General features: G+C 41.7%; 1 protein-coding gene across 1 annotated transcript in view; it reads left to right on the forward strand.

The window, feature by feature from the left end:
• RAD51B (RAD51 paralog B) overlaps positions 1–22,504 on the forward strand; it is a 390,784-nt gene that overhangs the window by 344,798 nt on the left and 23,482 nt on the right. Inside the window, 1 exon segment of the mRNA XM_084207485.1 lies at positions 17,433–17,552. Coding sequence (XP_084063611.1) covers positions 17,433–17,552 — 120 coding nt within the window.

The following is a 22,504-nucleotide window of genomic DNA, read 5'->3' on the forward strand; positions in this document are numbered from 1 at the left end:
TTGTAATTTAAAGCAGAACATTGCTATTACTAGATTTTAAAAGTACTTACATAAAAAGAGATGAAAATAGGAGCAATTCTATGAAATAGAAGGAGGAAAGTCTTGCTGATGCTGTCTTTTGAGACACTCGGAGGAAGAAAATACAGCACAGGGGACAACCCCTTTCACAGTGTTGAAAGAGATTGATTATACCAGCTCCCCACCCCTGCCTCCAGATCCTGGATTAGAAAGTGCTGGCTGTGGTCAATCTGGTACTGACTTCTAAAAGAAGTCACAGATACATGACAGAAGTAAAGCTGGAAAACCTCTATTTTCCCAGATTGCTGATTCTTTTATCAACAAGCACAACTACAATATGAAACCCTGCTGTTAATTTACTCAAAAGTAATGAGTATGGTGACCAGGCCACCTATAAAGAAGGGCCATAAGCATGCTTTGGGGCACATAACAGTTTGTAACTTACATTCTTGACGGGGTACCTGAGTAGATGGCTCTGTGAACATGATTGCAAAGGGATTACAAATCTCTGTTTGGATTACTGTCTAAGTAGAGAGTAGATGATTGTAGTGTAGTTTACACTACGTAATGACATGACTTCAAATGCTACATGAAAAATGAAGCTTACATTGCTTACATTTGCATACAAGTGACTGGTAATGTCATATAATTCTCTAATTTGCACACATTTGATACCCCAGATGTGCAATGTTTTCAAACCACAGCTTATGAGCAGATGTGATTTACACAGCAACATAAATCACAGCTTCCTAATGCTAGTTAAAGGGTGTAAACTCAAACAAATGTGAGATTTACACCAATTTGGTTTAAGAGAGACTTTGAAAGGCTGTTTACATTTAAAAGCAATTCAGAATGATTATTGATGCATGTTTACACTGAATGGAAAAGTAAAAATCTTAATGAATCATAACTCAAATGTTAAAAATTCCATGCTAGATTATCTTTATAAATTATGCTCAGCCTTTGTCGTCCCTAATAGCAGGCAAGGCAAGGTGTGCTCCTCGTTGGAAACACAAGTGTACACTCCTGGTCTGTGATCAGAGCTGGCATGAGGGCATAGGGGCTGTTTGCTACTCTCGTACCACATGACTTTCACTGCTGCGTGTGCCAGTCCACTGGATCCCCACATCATATGACATTATATGCAATAGCAATAGGCTTATGTCCTAAAACTATCTCTGCCATGAGGATAAAGGCCACTTCCAATGATTACTGATACCTACACAGATTTGAAGTCATACACTAGTAGGTGTGAATGAATGGAAATTATTTGTTTACAAGGTCAGCATAAACTTTGCACTTTTCACTTTATGACTGCCAGGGTATGTGATAATATTTCCTATATCAGTATTGTAGAGATGTATTGGTATAAATCAGAACAGTATCTAATACATCAGACAGTGTAAATAATAACTACCAATTTAATGAATTTTACTGGTAAATATACAGGGTAGCAACTAATTTTCTCTTTACTTACCTGGTTATCCTAGGAATTTGTATGGCTCTGTGGCCATGGTATTTGAGTATCTCCACACCTTTGAATCTGTGATCTCCATGCAGGTCTGATGCATATTAGTCCAATTAGCCCTGTATAGGTGTGCCGCTTAAGTCCTAAGATGAATGACTGACTCAGAATCATCTCAGAAGTCTATGACCTCTTGATTCACCTGCTGGCTGTGAAGAATTACTCTCCCTCTTGCATAGATTGGAAGCTGAGTCATAAAGAACTAAAGTTACATGCCCATAAACACGTAAATAGCAACAGAATGGAATCAGAACTCATGATGTACAGATACTCAGTCCCTGTCTAGTTGCATTAATTTACTCTCTGTCCTGTCTTCAGAGAACTGATCATATTTGGTAAAATGGCCAGCAGTTGATGCTCTTTGCAGTGCAGTGCTTCTGTGATGTGTGTGGACTTCGAAATAACTGCTTATCAGAAAGTTAAATTAATTGGGTAACAACGCAGTTGCTTAGTGCATTGACAATTGAATTTATCAGCTCTTTTGCTAAACTGCTGCATGACTTTGGGCAATTACTTCACATGCTGCCATTTTTCTAATTGAATATAGGAATAATAACATTATTGGACATACAGGCACAAAAATCACTGTATAGTGCTGCTCTGTTTCTTATTTAAGACATTGGAATGACAAAAGGGAAGGGACACAGAATAGTAAGCTTTCCCATTTAGTTGAATGAAGTTTTTATGACACAATTCAAAAATTTCTTGCGACAAAAATGGTTGGTAAGAACATTTAAGTTTTAAGTTTTACCAGCAGACATGTCATTCCAGTGCTGTTGTGCTTCTATGGAGAGTATAGCCTCTGCAGCTGTGATTCTGCACCCTTTTCCAGTCAGCACAGGATCTCTCTGGGTGTGTCTCAGGGCTGTTTTTCTTTTCTTCCAAATACAGTATAGGAGTGTGGAATTTGGCTATATGTAGCAGACACGTAGCTTCATTTTGACAGCAAAACTGGCTATGAAAGGGTTAACCTGACTAATGGAAACATTTCAGTAAAATTGAGGGAGGTGGAACTCAAGTCTCAAGTCTTAATAAAATGCAGGTGTTTTATTGTTAGGTTTAAAATGTCTTAAGACTCCAGCAAGCATTTGAAAACAAGGGAAAAAATGTGCTATTGAATAAGAAACTTGGAAACACAACTAGAGGTAGAGTAAGGCATCTACAGAGAATTCAGCTTTCACTGGCTAAGGTCTGCCTTAAAGTTCACAGAGTGAAAACTAAACATAAATATTAACTGAATATCATCTCTCACAACGTGCATCTGACTTCTGAGGTATTACACCTGGGATTAACTTTTGACATTCTCCTTTCCAACATTGTGACTTTGCTGTCTTACTGGCTCCATGCAGAGTATTTATACTCATTTTACAACCTTTCTTCTTCTTTCCCAGTCTGTTTGGGGTGTTGATGGGGTGACAGGTAGTGTGAGCACTGCATTCAGAGTGTACAGAAAGCTCTGCTAAATCATTTGCAACTGCTTTTATGTCAGGAATAGGAACTTTTTTGTGTGTTGAGGGGAACCAAACTACTTTTAGAACAAGCTAATAAAAAGAAGTTGTAAAGAAATCACCAATCACTATTTTCTTCTCTTTCAATTCCCTCTCCTTATCACAAATAATTTGGGGAAGCATTTGTCAGTAAACTGCGCTGCTTAGATCACAGAGTAGAAGGATTGCACTGAACTTTGATCTTTAACTTCAAGTTTTTAATGTATTTGGTGAATTAACGTAGATTCAGCTTTCTAACAGGAAATGAAACCTGAAGAACCAGAGAAGCCTAAATGTACTTACAGTTGCCCAAGATTACTGCACCAATATCCCTATGGGCCTTAATTAGTGTGGGCATTTTTGAGACCTGTGTGGTGAAAACAGTAACTAATTACTGTCCATAAAAATTCAGCCCTGGGAGAAAATCAGGCATCGATTTTCCTGGCCTTAGCCTTGGTGGTGTAGATAAGCCTGTTACTACTAGAGGAGAAGGGCAGAAGCAGTCCTTGGAGTACCTGATAGGATGGAAAACAAAAGAGTAACTTGGGTTTTGATGTGAGAGTTTCACAGCTGCAATGTAGTAGGAAACAGAGAAGCCACAGTGAAGACTGACAGGTGAGATATAAACAGTACTAAGCAAAACATATGTGACATACAGAAAAGTCTAAGGCAATGAATAAAAATTAAGCTGATGGAGCACTGGAGCTAATAAACCTGAGAACCTGCCAGGTCTTGTTTTACATGGACTAGAGTGCTCAGGACAGCTTGAGTAAATAATTCAGAATACCAAACAACAAAAATCAACCCCCCCCCCCATTATCAGAATAGGAAACCCAAAAAAGGCCAGGCTGTGTGCCTCCTGTGCACCACTGCCCTGCATCCTTGCTACAGGTCACTGGCAATCCAAACCGACAGGCTGGAATAAAGGCATCAGACTAATGTGGCAGAGATGAAGGAGGGGGAAGTGTAGATCTTTCTTCACACAGCTTTAAGGATAAACCTTTTTTACTGTCAGCCATCATCAAAATTAGGTGTATTTTTGAGGCATTTTCTGAAGATGCAGTGGAAACAGACTACAGCTAAAGAGAGGGGCAAAGAGTAGAAATCTTCACTAATAGTAGCTCAAAAACCCTGGTAGGAATCTTCAAGTTGGCCTGAATGTGCTCAGGATCATACCCCTTGAGGAAACAAGTATTTGTCAGCATTTGTTAGCTGGTCACAATTTTAGATCTTCCCTGGCCTTCTCATTTCCTCCTTTGCTCTGTAAGACTGCTTTCATCCCACTCCTACTCAACTTTGCAGATGCCAGTTCCTGTTTCTAATGTCAGCAGTTCTCAATCTTCTCAGATAACCCTGTTGTTGTTTGTGCCTTGCTACGTGAGGGAAACAACCCATGCTTTCTGTTCCCTCCTAAAAAGTCACCGCTGCCCTAGCTCCAGCAAACCTAACCCAGCCTCTGCTCTGCTCAACTTCTGCCCAAATCCAGCATTTCAGACTGCAAAAACTGGCAGTGCCTCTGGTCTCAGTGTGGGGAAATAACCAAAATCAGTGTTAGAAGCATGGGTTCTTTATTCTCCATCAAACTGGCCTTTATTTTTTCTTTCTAGCCTTGCAATTATTCTTGAATTTTCTGATGTATGTTGTCTCTGGGAGCCACTAAAAAGCAGTGGATGGATTTGCAATAAAATACATACAGCTCTTCCAAAGTGGTATTAAATTAGTTGGTATCAACTCTGAAATAATAGTGACATCAGTCATTGAAAACTCAAGACAAGTACTTTATACTAGTATTGAATATTAGCAATAATTGTTAGTGTTAGACTTCTTTAGTTATCTTTGCAGATACTGCTAACTATTCCATATCATACAAGAGAAAGTCTTCCTCTAAACACTTTATGTGCGGTGAAATTGTGTTGTGTGTGACTCAAAGAACTAATAACCTTTTTATCCTGTGTCTTATATCTCTTATTCCTCCATCTTTGCATGATGAAAGTTCCCCTTCCAAATTTCATTTGCCTCATATATATTTATTTTAAATGCCTGAAATGGAAACAAATTTCTTCACAGCTTTCTTCTATACATAAGAAAAATGTAGTTAACTGCTTATTAAAGAAACGAAGATTCCCATATAAAATAATAACAATAACAATAATTATTTCATTCTAGAGGGTGGCATCAAGAGTGGGATTGTGCTAATGACACAGAGAACAGAAAATATTAATATCAGAATATCGAAGAAGACCAAAATCTTTGCTTTTATACTACTCTTACAATAGCATCTTAGTGTATTTTAAGGAATGGTTAAGGATATTTTTAATCTTAGTCATCAATTTTTGTTAGTGGAGCAAAGAAGTGTCTCCCTTAGTTTATTTTTTATTTCCACTAGCCTAGTCTCAAATATCTTAGCATTGTACCTTTCACAGGTGACCTCTAGTTTTTTTATAAGAGCGAAATGCCTGAAGTGCTTGCATGCAGAGCAGCAGGACCTGATACCCTTCATTTCACAATAGCTTGGAAATAGGCTTAAATGGCAATGGTGCTGATGCCTCCACCCAAGCCAGGACTCAGAAGGGATAGGTACAAGTAAGTACAGAACTGTTTGCTTTCCCTTTCCCCTGCTTTACTGTGGGATACCTACAAACATTTAATTAAAGCTATTGTATGCATGCTTAACTTAGAGATATCTGTGGTTCCTTGAAACCGTTACGCAGGAGCACCAAAGAAAATACAAGGGAGTCATTGAAGGAAAATACAAATGAATTAGAAAAGCATAGCAACCAGAGAATACATTTCCCATAATACAACAGTCAAAGGTCATGAGATCACAGATGCTCAGTTGCTCATGCATATCATCTATTCTCTCCACTTGCATGCTTGCTCCGGAGAGGGCAAAGATTTAATGAGGATGGGGCTAGCATTAGCAGTTCTCACCCTTCCTCACACCCTACATCTCAAAGAGCACTGAAAGCCTCTTTGAAGTTGGAATAGACACACATTGAATTGTCCCAATGCACACATACAATCTGGAGTTTTCTCATCAGGTACAAAAATACAAGGTGACTGTTCTCTTCCGGCTGCCCTGGATGTGAACAAAGCTCTCGAATCAAAGACTTGCTGAATTGAGGAGTTGAAAGAAGTTTCTCCATTGCATCTGTCTTTTCAACCTGCAGTAGCAGCCCTTCTCGGTCTCACGGTTTCTATTAGTCAGTTCATTTTTCTCAGCTCCTCAAGAAGAAATCCTGTTCAGACAAAACAGCACTCTATTTACAGGAAGCTTGGCAGGGTCAAAAAGTGACTGTAAAACAGATCTCTTGTTAAAAGCACATACAGCATTTGCTCTGATGTAGATACAGCTAGGACTCAGCAATCTCTGATTTGCTATCAAGGCCTTGAAGGTGATCTCAGAATCAGATTTGTTAAACTTAATGACATTGTGTTGTTATCACTTAGGGAGCTAACTCAGTTGCTCCAAGTCCCACTTAATCTGTGCAGCTCACTACCCACAGCTTCTGACCTACTTAGTCACTTCCGGTCTTTGATTTTAGTCTTAAAGCCTCTTTTCTGAGTTGGCATGTGACTGCCATTTAATCTTAATCAAACTTCCTTGAACTTCCATTACTGTCAAGTACAGCTTCTCTCACCATAATGCCCACCCTTCTGAGTGCAAGAAAACTGATTTACAGCCAAAAGTCTGCCAATTCTCTTATGCTCTATGTTCATCTTTGCTTTGTTTTTCTTCCCGTGTGAGTCACTTCTTCCCCCTCTCTGACACATGATGCTACACTTTTTTCCCTCCATCTGTCAGTGGCTGAGATGCTGCCCTGCACACCTTTACTGCAGAGATCTGGTGAGTATTATTATAGTGTGTGCCCAGCTACCGTGTGCAGATTCAGAAAAAGCTAAACACAAAGAAATTGAGTTGGCCACAGTCTGTTTCAGAAAGTCAGCTTGTTTAATACACTTTTGCTTCTGACCAGAAATGATGACCAACTCAGTTCCCCTATGCCTTGCTTAAGAGCTCCTTATACAAAACACAACTGTTTAATCTATGCCTCCCCACCGACCATCTCCCCTGTTACTTCAGGGCACTTGTTAACTTTGCAGACGCTGAAAGTCCTTACCAGCTTAAGGACCTCCCCAGTTCTCACTGGTTCTGTATGCTGCAGTAATGTGCCTTTGAAATAGACTCCTTGAGCCAGTTTCCTTCCATGACCAGAATCCAATCTAAAGACATTCATCTACTACCACAGTAACTTTTGCCTGCACAGGGGCACTTCTGAACTGATGGGGTCTCTTGATTTTTGAGATTCTTTCATCAGGACAGAGAAGTTTAAGGATGTGGCCTGGTGCTCTTAGTGGCCCAACTGTCTTTGAATGTCAGATACAAAACACTTAGTGGCAATGTCATCTGCCTGAAACACGTAGGAGAGATATGTTCAATCCCCTCTTGCATGTATGCTTTTTCCTGACCTTTTTCAATATGCCCAGATCTGCTTTGCTCTCTTCCTCCTATTTCTGTACTCATCAGCACTCATGCACTTTTGGGTCTTGTTGTTATTAACATCTGGAGGTTATGTGACCCATCACTGAGCGCAGCCTTGTCCTCTTAGGTGGCAGAAAATATCATACATTTTGGAAGGACAAATTAGCTACAGGCCATTCTTACTAAGCCTCTCCTTCAACTTATCTCAAATTGTATTTTTGAACTGCAGTCACTACACACTGTAAGTTGAAAACAACCACTTGAGCCCTTTCCAGCAAGGCTTTGATACTAGGCCGGGAGGAGAGATAAGCAGCACATTGAAGTTGTGGTATCGCTGTAAGTGAGGGCAGGGAGTGAATGGAAACATACCCTCCTTCTGGCACTGCCTGGCTCCGCCTGAGGAGAGAGGATCAAGCTCAGCAGCTTGGGTTCACACGCATGGCGGGAGCCAGCGGCCTCTCCGCTGATGACAGATTAGACTCAGGGCCTGGTTAGTGGGAAGCCTGTGATTAGACTTCAGCAACATCTGTCCCTAGCACTAAAGGAATCACTGCTGTGGGCTGTGATTTTCTCAGCAAACTGTAATTATACCAGGAACCTCATTCCTGCTATTTTTCTCAACAACTTAAGTGCAAAAAAAAATGTGACTAAGGGTGCAGGAAAGCTGAAACTGTGAAAGGAGCAGGAAAGAGGCACCTGTTTATTTTTGTTCATCCCATTCCAATTATTTTCTCTCAGTTTCTTAGATTTGTATGAATCACAGACTGTTTTCTCCTGGAAGTCAGTGCCAAGGTGTAACTACCTGAAGTTGGCCTGCCATCCACCTAAAGCTGATAGCACACATCCTCTCTGTCCACTTATGTCCCATGGCATCTTAGACAAGTGTGGTGGCACTTGCAGAAGGTGTCACACCAACCTTTCCTTGGCAGTGCCACTTCTTTCCTCCCATGGGGGCAGCAGTATGGAGTGCTGGTTTCTGATCACAGCTTTTCTCAGGACATTCCCAGGAAGGTATGGCCTGGGCAGAAGTGTGGGACATGGGAGATTGCTCAGGGTGTGTTTAAACCTTACTCCCCAAGGCCCTGTCTAGACTAGGATTTAGGAGTTTGAACTTAAAAAGTATTAGGTTGTATAGAGTAACTCTCTGTTTTAAAAGATACAGAAATGGCAGTAAAAGTTTGAACTCCCAGTAACACCTGGTAAATTTTGCCAAATAACAATGTCAAAAAGGAGCAGGATTTCCTTGCAAGATTTCTCTGCCAGAAAAATCTTTTTGTTTGTGCAGTTCTAACTCCATGGTTGCTCATTTGCCATTCTTTACTCAGAATATAAGAAGAAACAGATTTTTTCGTATGTGTAGGAGAGGAGGAGAAATATCTAAGAGAGAGTTTGCCAACAGAGCTTTACCATCCAATACTTAAGATGTAGACAAGGTCAAAATTATTAAAACTAATCCATGTACTTCTTAACTTTTCTCACAGCACTAATGTGACTTTTAGTATACTTTGAAGGAAAGAGTGTCCTGTCTATGTTAAGCAATTTTATATCAACACCATACTTATCTAGAAGAAAGCAGAATTTGAAGGGCAGCATGTCTGCCCTTCATCCTGCAGCACATCTGGCAGCACAGCCAGGGATGAGAGTGTGGCAGCAGGAACTTGACCCTTGGGTCTGAAAGCACTGGGAAGGCTGCACGTTGGCAAGCAAACCCCTATCTCCAGAGCCAAGCCTCTGCAGACGGGTGACATATCTGGAGTAGTCTGGAATTGGCACAAATGGCTGTGGACAAGGAGGAGAGAGGGAAGGTTAGAAGGAACATGGAAAAAATGCCTCTTGCACATTTCACTTTCTTTTCCATCTGCTAGTGTGCTGCTGCTCTGAGCTGTTAAACAGCTGCAGTGCTCTGTCCCAGAAGGGACTGTGATTCAGTGGAGATGGAGAATGATCCCTACAGCTTAGGGCTTTGGGAGCCCCCTTGAATGGAAGGGGCCATAGGAGTAATGTTTCTCTGCTTGACTGCTCTACTAAATACGCTCGGGAATTCGGCACTTGGGGCAATAGCCAGAGATACTGTTCTGGGTCCTCAGACCTGAAACTCTTGGCAGGCAGTGGGTCCTGCTGGGCACTTCTGACTCAGTCTCTTGAACTAAGTGAGTCCTTGTTTCTTGCCTTCCAAACAGAACCTCCCAACTCTCCTGAACTGGTTCCAAATTTCAAGGAGAGCAGATTACTCAAGCAAAAGGTGTTTGCAGACTATGAGACTGTATCTTGGGAAGATAAAGGTAGAGAGGGAGGACCAGGAGAAGGTGGAGTGGGCCTACAGTGACTGCCAAGGTCTGAGCAAAAGAGCAGTTTTTTTGTATCCATTCAGACACTCAGCAATTTCCTGCATTGTTCCTGCAATCAGCATGCTCCACCTGCTTTTACTTAACCATTTCCTGTTTACGGCTTCCAAAAAACTTTCTGGTGAAATCACTAATCTGCCACAAGATCAGTCTTCATGGTTCCTTTCGAGCAGGCTTCACTCACTTTTTTTCTCTGTCTTCAGTACACAGACTTTCAGACTGAGGCACTGTGTGCTGTGTGTGCATGTCTGTATGTGTGTGTGCTTGCAGCCAGTAGTTATGTCAGGAACTTGTGCTTGCTTATTAGTTCTTTCTCTTAACATATGCCCCTTCTTTTCCTTCTAAGGCTTGCTGGTTGTTTCATTTTTGCAAATTTGAGCAAAGAAACAAACAGTAGCACTGAGGGCTGGTGCCTCTCTGTACAATAGAGGGCTCCAGATATTTAGAGGAAGGACTCTTCCCATTACTTTCAAGATCTAAGTGCTCTCCCACCAATGAGGAATTTGTTCGCTGCATAGCTTGCCCCTGCTTCAAATTATTTTCTAGGTTTGAAAACAGTAAGGCAATTTCTTCTAGTCTACTGTTCAGTTTCTCAGATGTGAAAGGTAAGGTGTGAGGAGAAGGAAGGGTGAACCAAAGAAAAAGAAATCTCTTTTACAGTGTAGATGGCTCCCACAAGTGCCCATCACACACTTAGTCACGTCTTGCAGAAATCAATAGAAATGCTTGCACTCTTCAAGTCTACTCTCCTTAGCTATATTGCAGATAATGCTACAGCCACCACTAAAATAAAATTTATTTTTCACTGCTTTTCCTGTTTGTTTACTCTTCTTTTTATTTCTCTTCTGAAGCAGTGAAAAAAGATTCTTAAGTTTCCTCTCTGATTCTCATGCTCTTGCACAGTGCTGCAATGTTTGGGTTGCGGTGAGCACTGCAGGGGAATGTTCTCTTCTTAAAATAAATCATGGAAACATTTCTGTTGGAATCAGGGCTTGTAGAACTTTACTTTTTTTTAAAAAAAGAAGAATGTCAGGCCAGCTTTGGCCTGGCACTATATCCCTTCAGACAGAACAGACTTCTGATGCATACATATACACTGTATATGTACTGACATGTGTGTGTGTGTATGTACATACATATACATACACACACCAGTATACGTGCCAGCTACACTGGTAAAACTTACAGGAATCATCCTGTAAGAACACTGGACATGTTGGTCCTGTCAGATCTGCAAATTCCTTAACTATCTCTGCTGCAAGTTAGTGTAAGACAGGATGCTTTCTCTGTCCACTCAGGTGTAGAAGGAGTTATCTGTCATGTGCACTGGGACTGCTGCTGAGCTGTTTCACACTTTGGAAATGAAGTTGATGCGCTCACAGTCTCACGTGTTTCTGGATATTTTAGCAAGAACACTAAACCCCCACTCCCTGCTTTAGCTGTGATCTAAACATGCATCAGTATCAGTTCTGTGTGGGTTATAAGGGATGGTCTGGGCATTGCTGATGTCCAGGCAGCTGTCTGCTGTAGGCATAGCACAGCCCCACTTAGTTCAGAGTTTGCTGAAATATCCTTCAAGCTGTTTGTGAGCAGCTTTTGAACTTCCATCGGGGAAAGGAAGCAGTTGTTTTCTGCACAGAAGTCTCTTTCAGATTGGCCCAAGTATGTAAAATGGTTACTTTGGTACCCATCCAGCACGATTCATTCAATATTTTGTGTCAGGGTGCTTGTCATCAGTGGGATTTGCCCAGGCTGAGTCACACCTACCCAAGCAATGATTGAGAGAGCCCTCAAATCTTTATCATTCTCATTTTACAGGGTACAGCCCTGGTAAATTCATAATCATATTGGACCACACAGCCCTTTATAGAGCAGCTCCTTTTCTTTTAACCAGATTTCAGCCCATGAGGCAACTACTTCCAAAAGAGATTCTCTGGTTCAGTATCCATCTTTATTTTCCAAATGTTTCTTTCACCACACTGCTCTCTGGTTACATTGTAAATTTGACTACACTCAAGATATTTTTGCCTTCTTCCTCTACCCCAAAATTGAAGGAAAGCTAAACTATATGAAAATGAAGTGAGAACTGAGACCCTGAAGGAAAATGGCAGGAGGTGTAGAGAACCATGCAAGACTCTTTCCAGGAAACGGGCAGAAGGTTCATCACATGAGTCACTGTAACCTTAGATGACTAAATTCTTGAAGAATAAACTGTCAGGAATATGATACTGCTCAGGACAGTTCCAGAGGGAGACGAAACCTTCTTAAATAGCTGTTGTTTGGTTTTTGTTCGTGATTCATTCCTGAGGAAATTGCTGAGTCTCTGGCCAGGAACGGGGCGGGGGGGAAGTGCAGGCAGTGCCAGCCCTCCTCGGTGGAGGCAGCAGGCAAGGCATGCTGGGTTGCACATCCTGCTGCTCCTGGCACCAGCTCTTCTGCCCAAGGAGCTGAGAAGGGATCAGGAGCACTCCATGGCTGTCCTGCCCAAGTGAATAGAGTAAAACAGGATCACTAGTGCTCGTCTGCCAATTGAATCAATTCACAGCATGTTTTTGTGTACCAGCAGGTATGAGACCAAGAGGAAATGAAGAAATTAAAACCCTAATTCCAGCTCCTTTTAAAAAGTTTTCTTGCTCTACCTGCTCCAAACTGCTAATCAAATTCTATCAATAAAACTGGCCCAAAGCTCTGAATTTGGATTTCAGAGATGGTCTTAAAATTTTAAGCCAGTAACAACAGAAGCAGCCAGATGCCCTCCAGAGCTACCTCCAGAGGAGCTAAACTAGCATTAACAGCACTGGGGAATGTTTGCAGTAGTATCTTAAGTGTGGAGAAACCCCAGTGTTCCAGCACGCTGCTGTCAGTTCCCATCTTGATGAGTTTCACCCAAGCATTTAACATTTCAGCATTAGTTCCCTGTCTCATAATGCCATTTATGTAATGATTGCTCATTTGGTTCCCATTAAAATAATGGTATTTCTTCTGCAAACCACTGCCTGTAAAAATCAAGCCACCCAGTTTCTCTTTAGATTGTAATAAAGGAAATAAATAGTAGGATACACACTGTAATTCCCAGAGAATGGGGGGCTTTCTTTCCCCTCTTCGACATACAAAGTTCAAACATCAGAATTAGAATGCTGATGAATCCATCTCCTGCAAAAACACAGGGTAGTTACTCCCCAGCAGATGTTCCTCAGGTACTATATTGATGAATGAGTCTACAGCTCTCCAGAGTCAGAGAGAGTTATTTCTCTCTTAAAATTGAAGAAATGGAAGGTGCAGTTCTCTCAGGTCATCACAGTGCCACTGTACTTTGAGACAGTGTAAAATATTCCTTGTATTGTATATACCAGCACTTTGAGGAATTCAGTTTCACATGTCTCAAACAATGGGGGTTTCATCTCTTCCTGTGGGAGCCTGCTCTGCAGCCTAACTCATTTCACCATCTGGAGCGTTTTCCTGAGTGTCTGCTCACTTTAAACTTTCTTTTAATTGTGTACCCATTATTTCTTCCTAAAGGTAATTTGCCAAAAGTTTCTGTTGTGTGAAATTCACATTCTGTTGTGCTTTTTTTTTTTTTTTATGAGGATTGAGAAAATCCTGAACGATTGATGACTTCTTCTCTTTGCTTTTTCTTCCTCAGAAATAATAAGTAATTAATAATATATTACTGCTTTTAGCCATTCATCTCAGCGATTTCCAAGGAAGATCAACATTGTTGTACTCTTTTTACAGATGGAGAAAATTGAAGCACAGGGCAGGAAACAACTTGTCTGAGATCATTCAATGAGCCCATAGCAAGACTTGGATTTTTAAGCAGGTCTCCACAGTACTGCCCTACTTTTTTCTTACTTTTTTATTTTTTTGGCCCAGTCTAGTTCCCTTTGGCTTTGTTGGAGTACCTAGGAAGGACAAACTTTCCATGAACTTTATTCAGAATTGCAATATTGTAACTGAAAGGTCAGCTTGTTGAATATTTAACAGTTGCTATCTTTCCAGTGTGTTGGTCAAGCATCCTAATTAAGTAGTGATAAATAAAACCAACAAAGCATTTTAACAGACTAATTCAGTCCCTAGGGCCCAAGCTGAATTTCCTTCAGCTAGCCTGTGTTTTCCCAGTTGCAGATTGTGCAGATTGAACGGTGTATATATGAAGCACACTCTTATCAGCACACTGCAGAGAGATTTCCTTCCTCCACAGTGCCACCAGGCTTACTTCACCTGTCGTATTTCCCTTAGCTTGGTGGTTTTCAGTAAGTGTATTTCTCAGAATCTGAATAGTTGCTGAATTATAAATCTTCCAGTTTGGAATCATAACACCACAGTGTATACAGCGTGATACATTGTGGGGAGTGATACTCAACAGAGCCCTGAGCGGGCTTACCTGGGTGTCAGAACTCTCTGTGGGCTGCTAAAAGATAGAGGGTTTCTCTTACTTGCCTTGAAGCTTCTACCTGTCCAGCCTGTCATTTCAGTGAATGGACTGGAGACACCTGAGCAGATGGTATGGTGAGTGTTGTTCCTCACCTCCACATGGGGAGGTGAGGGCAGCCAGTTCTGTGTGCTTGCAGTCTGGTGTGCAGGGGCCTCGTAAGTGCCCCACACTCTGGAGAGCAAACTGACAGTGCTCACCACATATGAGGTACATCACTCTGTGTGGATTGAGAGTTGAGAAATCAGGGCTCTGGCTAGGCCAGAGTTAGAGCTGAGGGATAGCACACAGATCCTCCTGGCTGCTGACCATTGTCAAAGTATGCCAGCAAATAAAGTCTGTAACGTTATTCCCCTACTGCTCCTTCAGGCCTCCTTCATTCCAGATGTCACTGCAGCAGCATCTGAGGATTTACTGAAAGCCACAGGACTGCTGTAGGTCACTGAGCACATTACGTTTGCTTTCAGATTGAGTTTGAGAAACTACCAAGCAGTGTCAAGGCTATGTCTCCTGGCTATGTGAATAGAGGAAGCTAAGAAGCAACAAAGATTACATAAAGCAGGGAAATCCCCCCAGACTTCCCCCAGACTACCTCAAACAAGCTGATTTGCATACATTCAGTACAAATAACTTTGCAATGGCTTCTAGCCTCATGAAAGGGTTACATGTCCTTGCTTATAATGATATAATCAGGCCAGTTCTCCAAGTTGAATCACTTGGAGAAGATAACAAAAGATCAATCAGAGCCTGTATAGAAATCTAAGCAGTTTTATGTAGCACAAAGGTCTGCTTCAGGTGCAGATACAACTGGGGATTGCTATTCCACACAAAATCAATGGGAACTGTTCAGCACCTGTTAATAACCAGCAGCTATTCCAGAAAAAACCCTGTGTTATGTTTTATAATTTGTGATTATGGATGGGTGGTATCATAGATAGCTTCTTATACAAACCCTGTTAGGTAGAAAATGGACCTTACTGAAAACCAGAAGAAAAGCTATGGTATTGTTGTAGTTAAAAATTATGGTCACCCACTTTACAAAACCTGAGACTCATTTGGCCTGGAATTCCTGAGTGATGCTGTTCAAAAAGCAGTGGTGTTAAACAGACTTCCAAGATTCCTGTGATTTGTTTTAAACATCGTGGTTTAACAGAAACAAACAAGTAAGCAAAAAGAGACAGCATATTGAAAATGCACATTTACTGGGCAATCTAAAGCTCAAAATTGTAGTTGGCTAATATGACACTACAAAACTATTTTTCGTTCTCTTTTATGCACTAAGAATGACAATGTTCATAAGCCTGGTATCTCATGACTATGGAATATCTGGATTCTCCTTGAAGACAGGTAGTATTTTGTGTTCCCTTGCTTAGAGAGTGGGGCTTGGGGGTTTGTTTGTTTGTTTGTTTGTTTGTTTGTTGTAATAGGATGAGAATATAGACTTCTCAGAGGCTCACTACAAGCTGTTTCTTTGGAAAGAATTGCTTGCTTACTCTTTCCTATCTTTTTATTGAAATAAGTTCTCAGATACATTTCCTGTCAACCCTCTCCCAAAACTAGATGGAATATAGACAACTTCTTATTCTCTCCCAGTAAATTCACAGAAGGACTTCTTGTAAGATTTTTGGGTTGTAAAGCCAGCTCTATATTAACATTAAGTACAGTTGGGTAATGCTGTAGGTGCCTTGAAGTAAATACCAAAGTTATCTTGAACAGTCTTAGAGGCGCTTTTGTCAGTGTAACATATTTCCCTTGAGGAATATGGGAAATGAGAGTTATCATCATTGTCAGTATGGTTATACCAGGACAGCTATAGGAGCAACTCTTCTCTAGTGTAGTTGCTTTTTCATATAGTTAACAAACAGGGCTAAAGAGCACGAAGAAAACATGAGACACAGCTTACTTTGACAACCTGTGTAATAAGCCTTGTGTTTCTTCTACAATATCACCTCTGTTAATCATGGCTTGTTACTGTGAAATATCCTGCCTTTTCTTTCCTTCGTTCAGGTTTATTGACTTTTTTCAAAGGTTTGGTACAGCACAGTAGGAATCAGCCCAGGTATGAGCTGGCGGTTCTGCAGAGTCCTTCAGGCACCTGAGGGCTCTCTGTGCTACGATGGAGTTTGCCCCAGTGGGTCAGCTGCAGAGACTGGAAAAGAAATACATATTTGAATAGGCCTGAGATGCCTTGCAACACAGTTAATAGCAGCAAACCTGAGGACGTGACTTGATCTGACTGATGCTTAGTACCTTGGATATTTTGGTCCTGGTAACTGTGTGTGTTTCTTCAGTTTGTGTTCGTCACCTTAGAGGTTGCTCAGGAAGGCTTTCATTTTGGTTTTAAATATTTCCTCTCACAAAAAACAGTCTGTTTTCTACATAAAGTGTCTAATCACAGTCATATAATATCTTTTATTTACAAAGAGAGCTTCATCCCAAAGCACTTAACAGTCTATCATTGACAGAGGTCTAAGACTAGAAGAGGAGCAGATTATACTGGTTGGGAGCAGGCTCTGATCTCAGCCTAGGTATTAATAAAGCACATAAAGTGGAGCCATAATATTCTCTCTGAATCCAAGACAATTTGCTGTTAGTTAGAAAATATATTACTATAAACTGTCCTCTGTTTACTTCTAGAAAATGTGTTTGAACTGTCAAACATGAGCTGTAGTAGAGAATGTCCATCTTCTTGCACATCCCATTCTCTGTTCATAGGTACTGGCTACCAAAAATCAGTTTTATTGGAAAATTAGGGTGGTGCAAGTACCCTAGCAAGTACAGTATTCTCAGCAAATACATGCTGGCCTTTGGAGAGGTCTGGCAAAGAATGGTAAAGGGGCCTCGACCAGTCTAAAGTTTGGCTCTAGAGCACATCAGAAAGTTTGCCAGCCAGAATGAGGAGAGTTTGGACACTGGGAACTAGAAGGATAACTAGACAGGCAGAAAAAAGAGGATCATTCCATGCATGTCAATCCATTTTCAGCAGATCTGTACCATTAGTTCATAGTGAACTTATTTCCTTAATTTTGTTTTGTGTATTAAATGGGTTTCCAAGTGGTTGTTTGCTGAAGGAAATGGCAACTTTGCAATCTCATTCAGAAATATTGTGATTGAGGGGTCTTGTCTTTATTGTGTGTTTCAGACCAAAAGGATCGAACTAATTTAGTTTGGGAAGGAACCAATCCTGCCCTGCAGCCCATACGAGTGAGGAACACTGCCTTGAAAGATACTTTACATGATGCTGCTTTACCCAGCACTACTGGTGAGACTTCAAGAAATACATCAAATCTATAGAAAGGACAATTGAAACCTCCCCAAAGACTTGAACGAATGATGACATTGGTTTTCAAAAATCTGGTGAAGCAGAGATTGAACATTTTTCTTCTTTCGTCTTTTCAAAGACTAACTTTAAAACCAAGTGCTGTTCTTTGTATATGTGGGGCCATACTTAACTCTGAACTTATGAAAAGCCTGTCTTTTGTTTAGGTTAATTTAAGTGACTTAATAATAAAAGCCTCTGAACAACATACTGAAGAAGCGTAGGCCACATGTGCCTTCCTAATTCACCTCACCGCCTCATCAGTTTGGAGGAACCAATGGCCAAGGACAGGAGTGTCCACAGCCCAAAACACTGTGAAATGTTCACTTCTTTTTTTTAAGAGAATGATAAGCCCACTCAGTGGCTTAATTACAAAGCAATAGTACAGTAAGTACTTACTCCTGTAACTCACTTGGAAATCATCAGAGATGATGTAAGACTTACAAATAGCTGGGCTCAGACTGTTCAGAATGTTAGGAGATCAGGTAGCAGTCTAAATGGTGAGAAGATAGAAGTGTATTACAGCTGTTCAGCTTTCTCTGTCTTCAAAGCACTTTTGAAGTATTCACAACATGACTGCAAACCACAGAACTGTTTGCTCATCTTACAGACTTAGAGAATGTATGACTTGCTCAAGGCCACTAAAAGCATCACTGGCTGTGCTGTGATCAGGATCTGTTCCTGGCTCTCAAGCCTACAGGAAAGCCATGGGTTCAGTTAGTGCCAGCTGCCGCTGCAGTCACCATTGGCCTGAGAGGCTGGTTCTGTCCTCTGCCCTCGCAGGCAAAGCCTCCCTGAGCACCCTTTTGAGAATGTACAGGAATATGAGAGGTCAGAAGTACGGCCAAAGTGGCTGTAGGTAACCCAGCAAGGAAATAAGCTGCAGTGTGGCCACCTGGGGCAGCCAGGCGGGCAGGTTGCCATCTGCTGTTTGCTGGGCAGTCTGGGGGTGATGAGAGAGTTCCTGGAAGCACGTGGCCCCACTAAAAAGTACTGCACACTGGTAAGGCTGGCGGTGCCAGAGATATGGAAGTTGATGTGGCATCACTCCCAGCCACCCGACAGCGTGGCATGGAGAGGCCATCTCTGCAGCTCTCTGTTTGCACGCCTGCTCACACAGCTTTGGGCTCTCCTGTAACAAGGAAGTTTCCATCACAACAAGGAAGCTACTGCATTTCAATAAGCTACTTCTAAAAGTAATACATTTCACCCTGGAGAAGAGCAATTTTGCAGCTTCAGTGTTACTAGTTTTGTGCTTTGAGGAGACCTTTGTAACATGTAATTTTAATTTTGTTTTAACTAAGATTTAGATTTTCTTCTTGACAGTGCTGCACTACCAGCCACTCAAACCCTGCTGAACTTGCTTGTAGCCATTTTATCTGAGTATCTTGTAAATATTTGGTAGAGCACTCAGACAGAGAAGTGTTTTTTGCTCTTACAGTCACATGGCTGTTTCCAGGACCTTTAAGAAGTACAATAGACTGGAGGCAGGGAAAATTCCACTGAGATGCATTCAAGTCTCCAGGGAGCAACTGCACTCTGTTTAGACTAAAATTTCTCATTGCTGTCTCTCCCTATTAAAAAAAAAAAAACATGGAAGGATTGAGAGGGGAAGTTAGAGGGTTTCATTATTATAAACACCAGAATGCAAGTTTTCACTCATTTCTGTCACATTGCAGAGCCATTTGCAGTTGGAGAAGGAGATAAGCTTTTCAATGCTCTCTGCACTACCTGGGAAATTTCCATCAAGTTTTAAAATGTTTTACAAACATTAGTGAATTAAAGGTTAATCCCCTTCTTCTCATCCCCATGAAGCAAGTACAGTTTAAAGAGAGGGCTAATGAGACTAAAATAGTTGTGCTTTGCTGAGGTCACAGGGGCAGTGTGGTAACAGAACTTGGGTCTTTGAGTCCCAGCTTTCTGTCTTACACCAAAAACAACACACATTCCTACACCACAAACAACACTCATTCCCTCCCTTTCCAAGACTTGCTTTATTTCCCTATAGTGAAAGCATGCTGGCATCACAACTTGAGACAACCTTGGGTTTTCATCCTTGCTCACAACTGCTGTCCCATGGAATTAAGATGTTGAAAAGATCAAAGAGGGATGTGAGGTGGGGAAAAAAAATCAAGTCACTGCTCTATCTGCCTTAGGCATATTCTGCCTCCATTGCTGCCAGTGGAGTTGATGTTCTGTTGGGAGCAACCTCAAACATATTTGTATGTACTTCCATATAATATTCAGACAGAACTATAGTAAAAATGCCATCATCAACAAGAGAGCTTGGCTGGCAAGAAAATCAGACAGATGAGCCAATAAGTCACTCCTGTATTGAATAGATGCGACTTCATTATCCTTCTGTATGTGACCTGCATTTCTCACTGCTTCTTATTATTGCCATCCTGTAACTACAGCTGCAGCCATCTCTTTCACCTCTTCAGAAGAGAGGGATAATCCATCAGCCAGTTCTCCTCCAGTGGTATGAGTGAGATTTTTACCAGAGGGATTAATGGTTGTAATAGTTGAAGAGAGTTGTTCCCAACAGGGCCAAGCAAAAAGCAATGTGCATGAGATGAAGTGGAAGACAAGGAAACAAATCTATAGATTTAAAGCTCTTAAATTATTTTCCCCTTAGCCTCCCTCATTCACACTGATAGATAACCAGACATGCAAAGCTGGATGTATATTGACAGTGACCAGTGTAAGCAGGACTAAGAGCTTCTCACACGGTGCAAACAAACCTGAAGTCAGTCAGCTACCAAAACCAGATCAGTATGTGCCAGCTATTCCAGCCCATGTAGATGAGAGACGCTGGGAGGAAAATCAGTCCTCCTGTCTCTCCTGTGACCCTACGATGTACCCCAGCGCCAGAACCTTGGGCCTCTTAACGCTGTTACCTTTTGTGACAAGGCTCCAGCACTGGTCCTTGAGTAGACTGCTTCTCTAGCACTCTTCCCTGCAGAGGATCCGGGCTCAGTGCAAATGCTGTGCACAGTGCTCATTTCATTCCCTGCTGAAAGGCAGCCAGGCCTGAGGTGGAACATGGCAAGCGCTTCACCGCACCTGGCAACTCCACACAGCTGCTGAAAACAAGCGAGGAAGAAAGCAGTGTACAAATGCAGGGGAATTTTCACATAGGCAGGATGTAATTAGCAGAGCTGGAATGTGGCCAGGACACTGGGGTTAAAACACTGGCTTGCAGGTAACACACTGGGATCTTTCATAATTCAAATGCTCAGGATCTCCCATTTCCATTTTACCTGGAAGATGTCAGAGAACTGTTCCCTATTTAATGGTCATGGGCAGCTCTTGAACATCTGACACAAAGGAAGAAGTGTCTAAATGGTGCTGCACCTGCAGAGCTTCTCTGCCAGCAACTGCCCACCATGAACAACAGCTGAAAAAATCACATCCTGATAGGACCATGGCTGCACTGTAAAACACACCTCCGTGCCTTGGGGTTCACTTCACCCCTAACTCTCATTATTCAGTTTTCAGATCAAATCCCTTCCAAATAGAAATAAAGATGATAAAATTAGGGCAGCACCTTACACACAAAACACAAGAGAATATTACCATTAGATGCTGCTTCAACCTTATCCTCTGCCATTTGAAATAATACCAGATAGCTATTGGACAACAGAGAATTTAGATGAAACACTTCTCCCCAGTGTCGATGAGTGAGGTTTTCCAGCTGGCCTTGCTGGTAATACCCAGAGCATAAAGAGCTTTTGCTGCCTTCTTCCTTACAGCAGGGAAATTGTGTTCAAAGCAGCAAAACATTTTTTTCCATTTCATGATCTCACTTTTGGTAAAAGCAATTTTTCTCTTTACTACAAGAATGTTGAATGTCCACAAAAGATCAGGGAAGTCACTCATGAACCTCACATGTGTAAAGTCTGCATGATGTTTCTAGAATGATGTGGCCCACAGTGTGAAATATAAATAATTGCAAATCTCTAACCACTTTTTAGTCAGGGCTGCAGACATGTCCAATCAAAGAGCTGACTTCCCCTGTGTGGTGCAGTGTGTGCAAGCAAAACAAGAAGTGTTCCTGCCATCTGAAAAAGCATCATCTCTGCATCAGTAAGTCATAAAAAAGGAACCCCTCCTCTGCCTCTGAGAGCTTACCATGCCAGCCTTTGGTTTATTTGAGGGGAGGATAGTTTGTATGCCCAGGCTGCCATGGAAGCCCCCTCTTTGTCAAGTGTTGTTTAATACAACCGCCAACCAAACTTGACGAGAGTACCTCAGTCAGTGGGACAACAAACCTACAGACAGCCTCTCGTGGCAAAATGCACTGGGGAGAGTAAAGAACGGGCAGCTGCAGGCAACAGGAAATCCAGCACTAATAAATAAAACGTCTTATAGCCAGAAAGAGGAAATAAACAGCAGCAGCACAAACTGAGAGGACAGAAGAGAGCATAACTGTGGCATGGGAATCACTGAGTTACAGTGAGCTTATTTTTACAGAACGTTGTCCCAGTTTGTTATGTGTTCAGACTGCAAAAAGAGTGGGGGAGTGGGGGGACTGCTCAAAGAGAGGGTCTCTATCAGAAGTTGTCAACAACCACTGTAATTAAGGAAGCAGCCAGAGCACACACAACCAGAGCTGCTGCCAAAGTGAAATGAAAGCATTTTTTGTTTTCAGCTGTAGCCCCAAAGGATAATAAAAGATGGTTCTACTATGCCAAGTGAGGAGCTGCAGGGACACCGTTTCTAGATGGCCCTCCTCCCATCTTTCCAAAATTATACACTGTGGGGAAGCAGCAAGTTACTGTTCCTAAGTGTGCTTTCAAAGCCCGTGCCTGCACACCCCATCTGACTGCAGCCACCTGGGAAGGCCAGCCGCAAGACAGGTGGGCCCCCAACCACATGGTGACAATGGAGAT

The sequence above is a fragment of the Fringilla coelebs genome, assembly GCF_963513975.1.
Source record: "Fringilla coelebs genome assembly, chromosome: 6".
Classification (NCBI taxonomy): domain Eukaryota; kingdom Metazoa; phylum Chordata; class Aves; order Passeriformes; family Fringillidae; genus Fringilla; species Fringilla coelebs.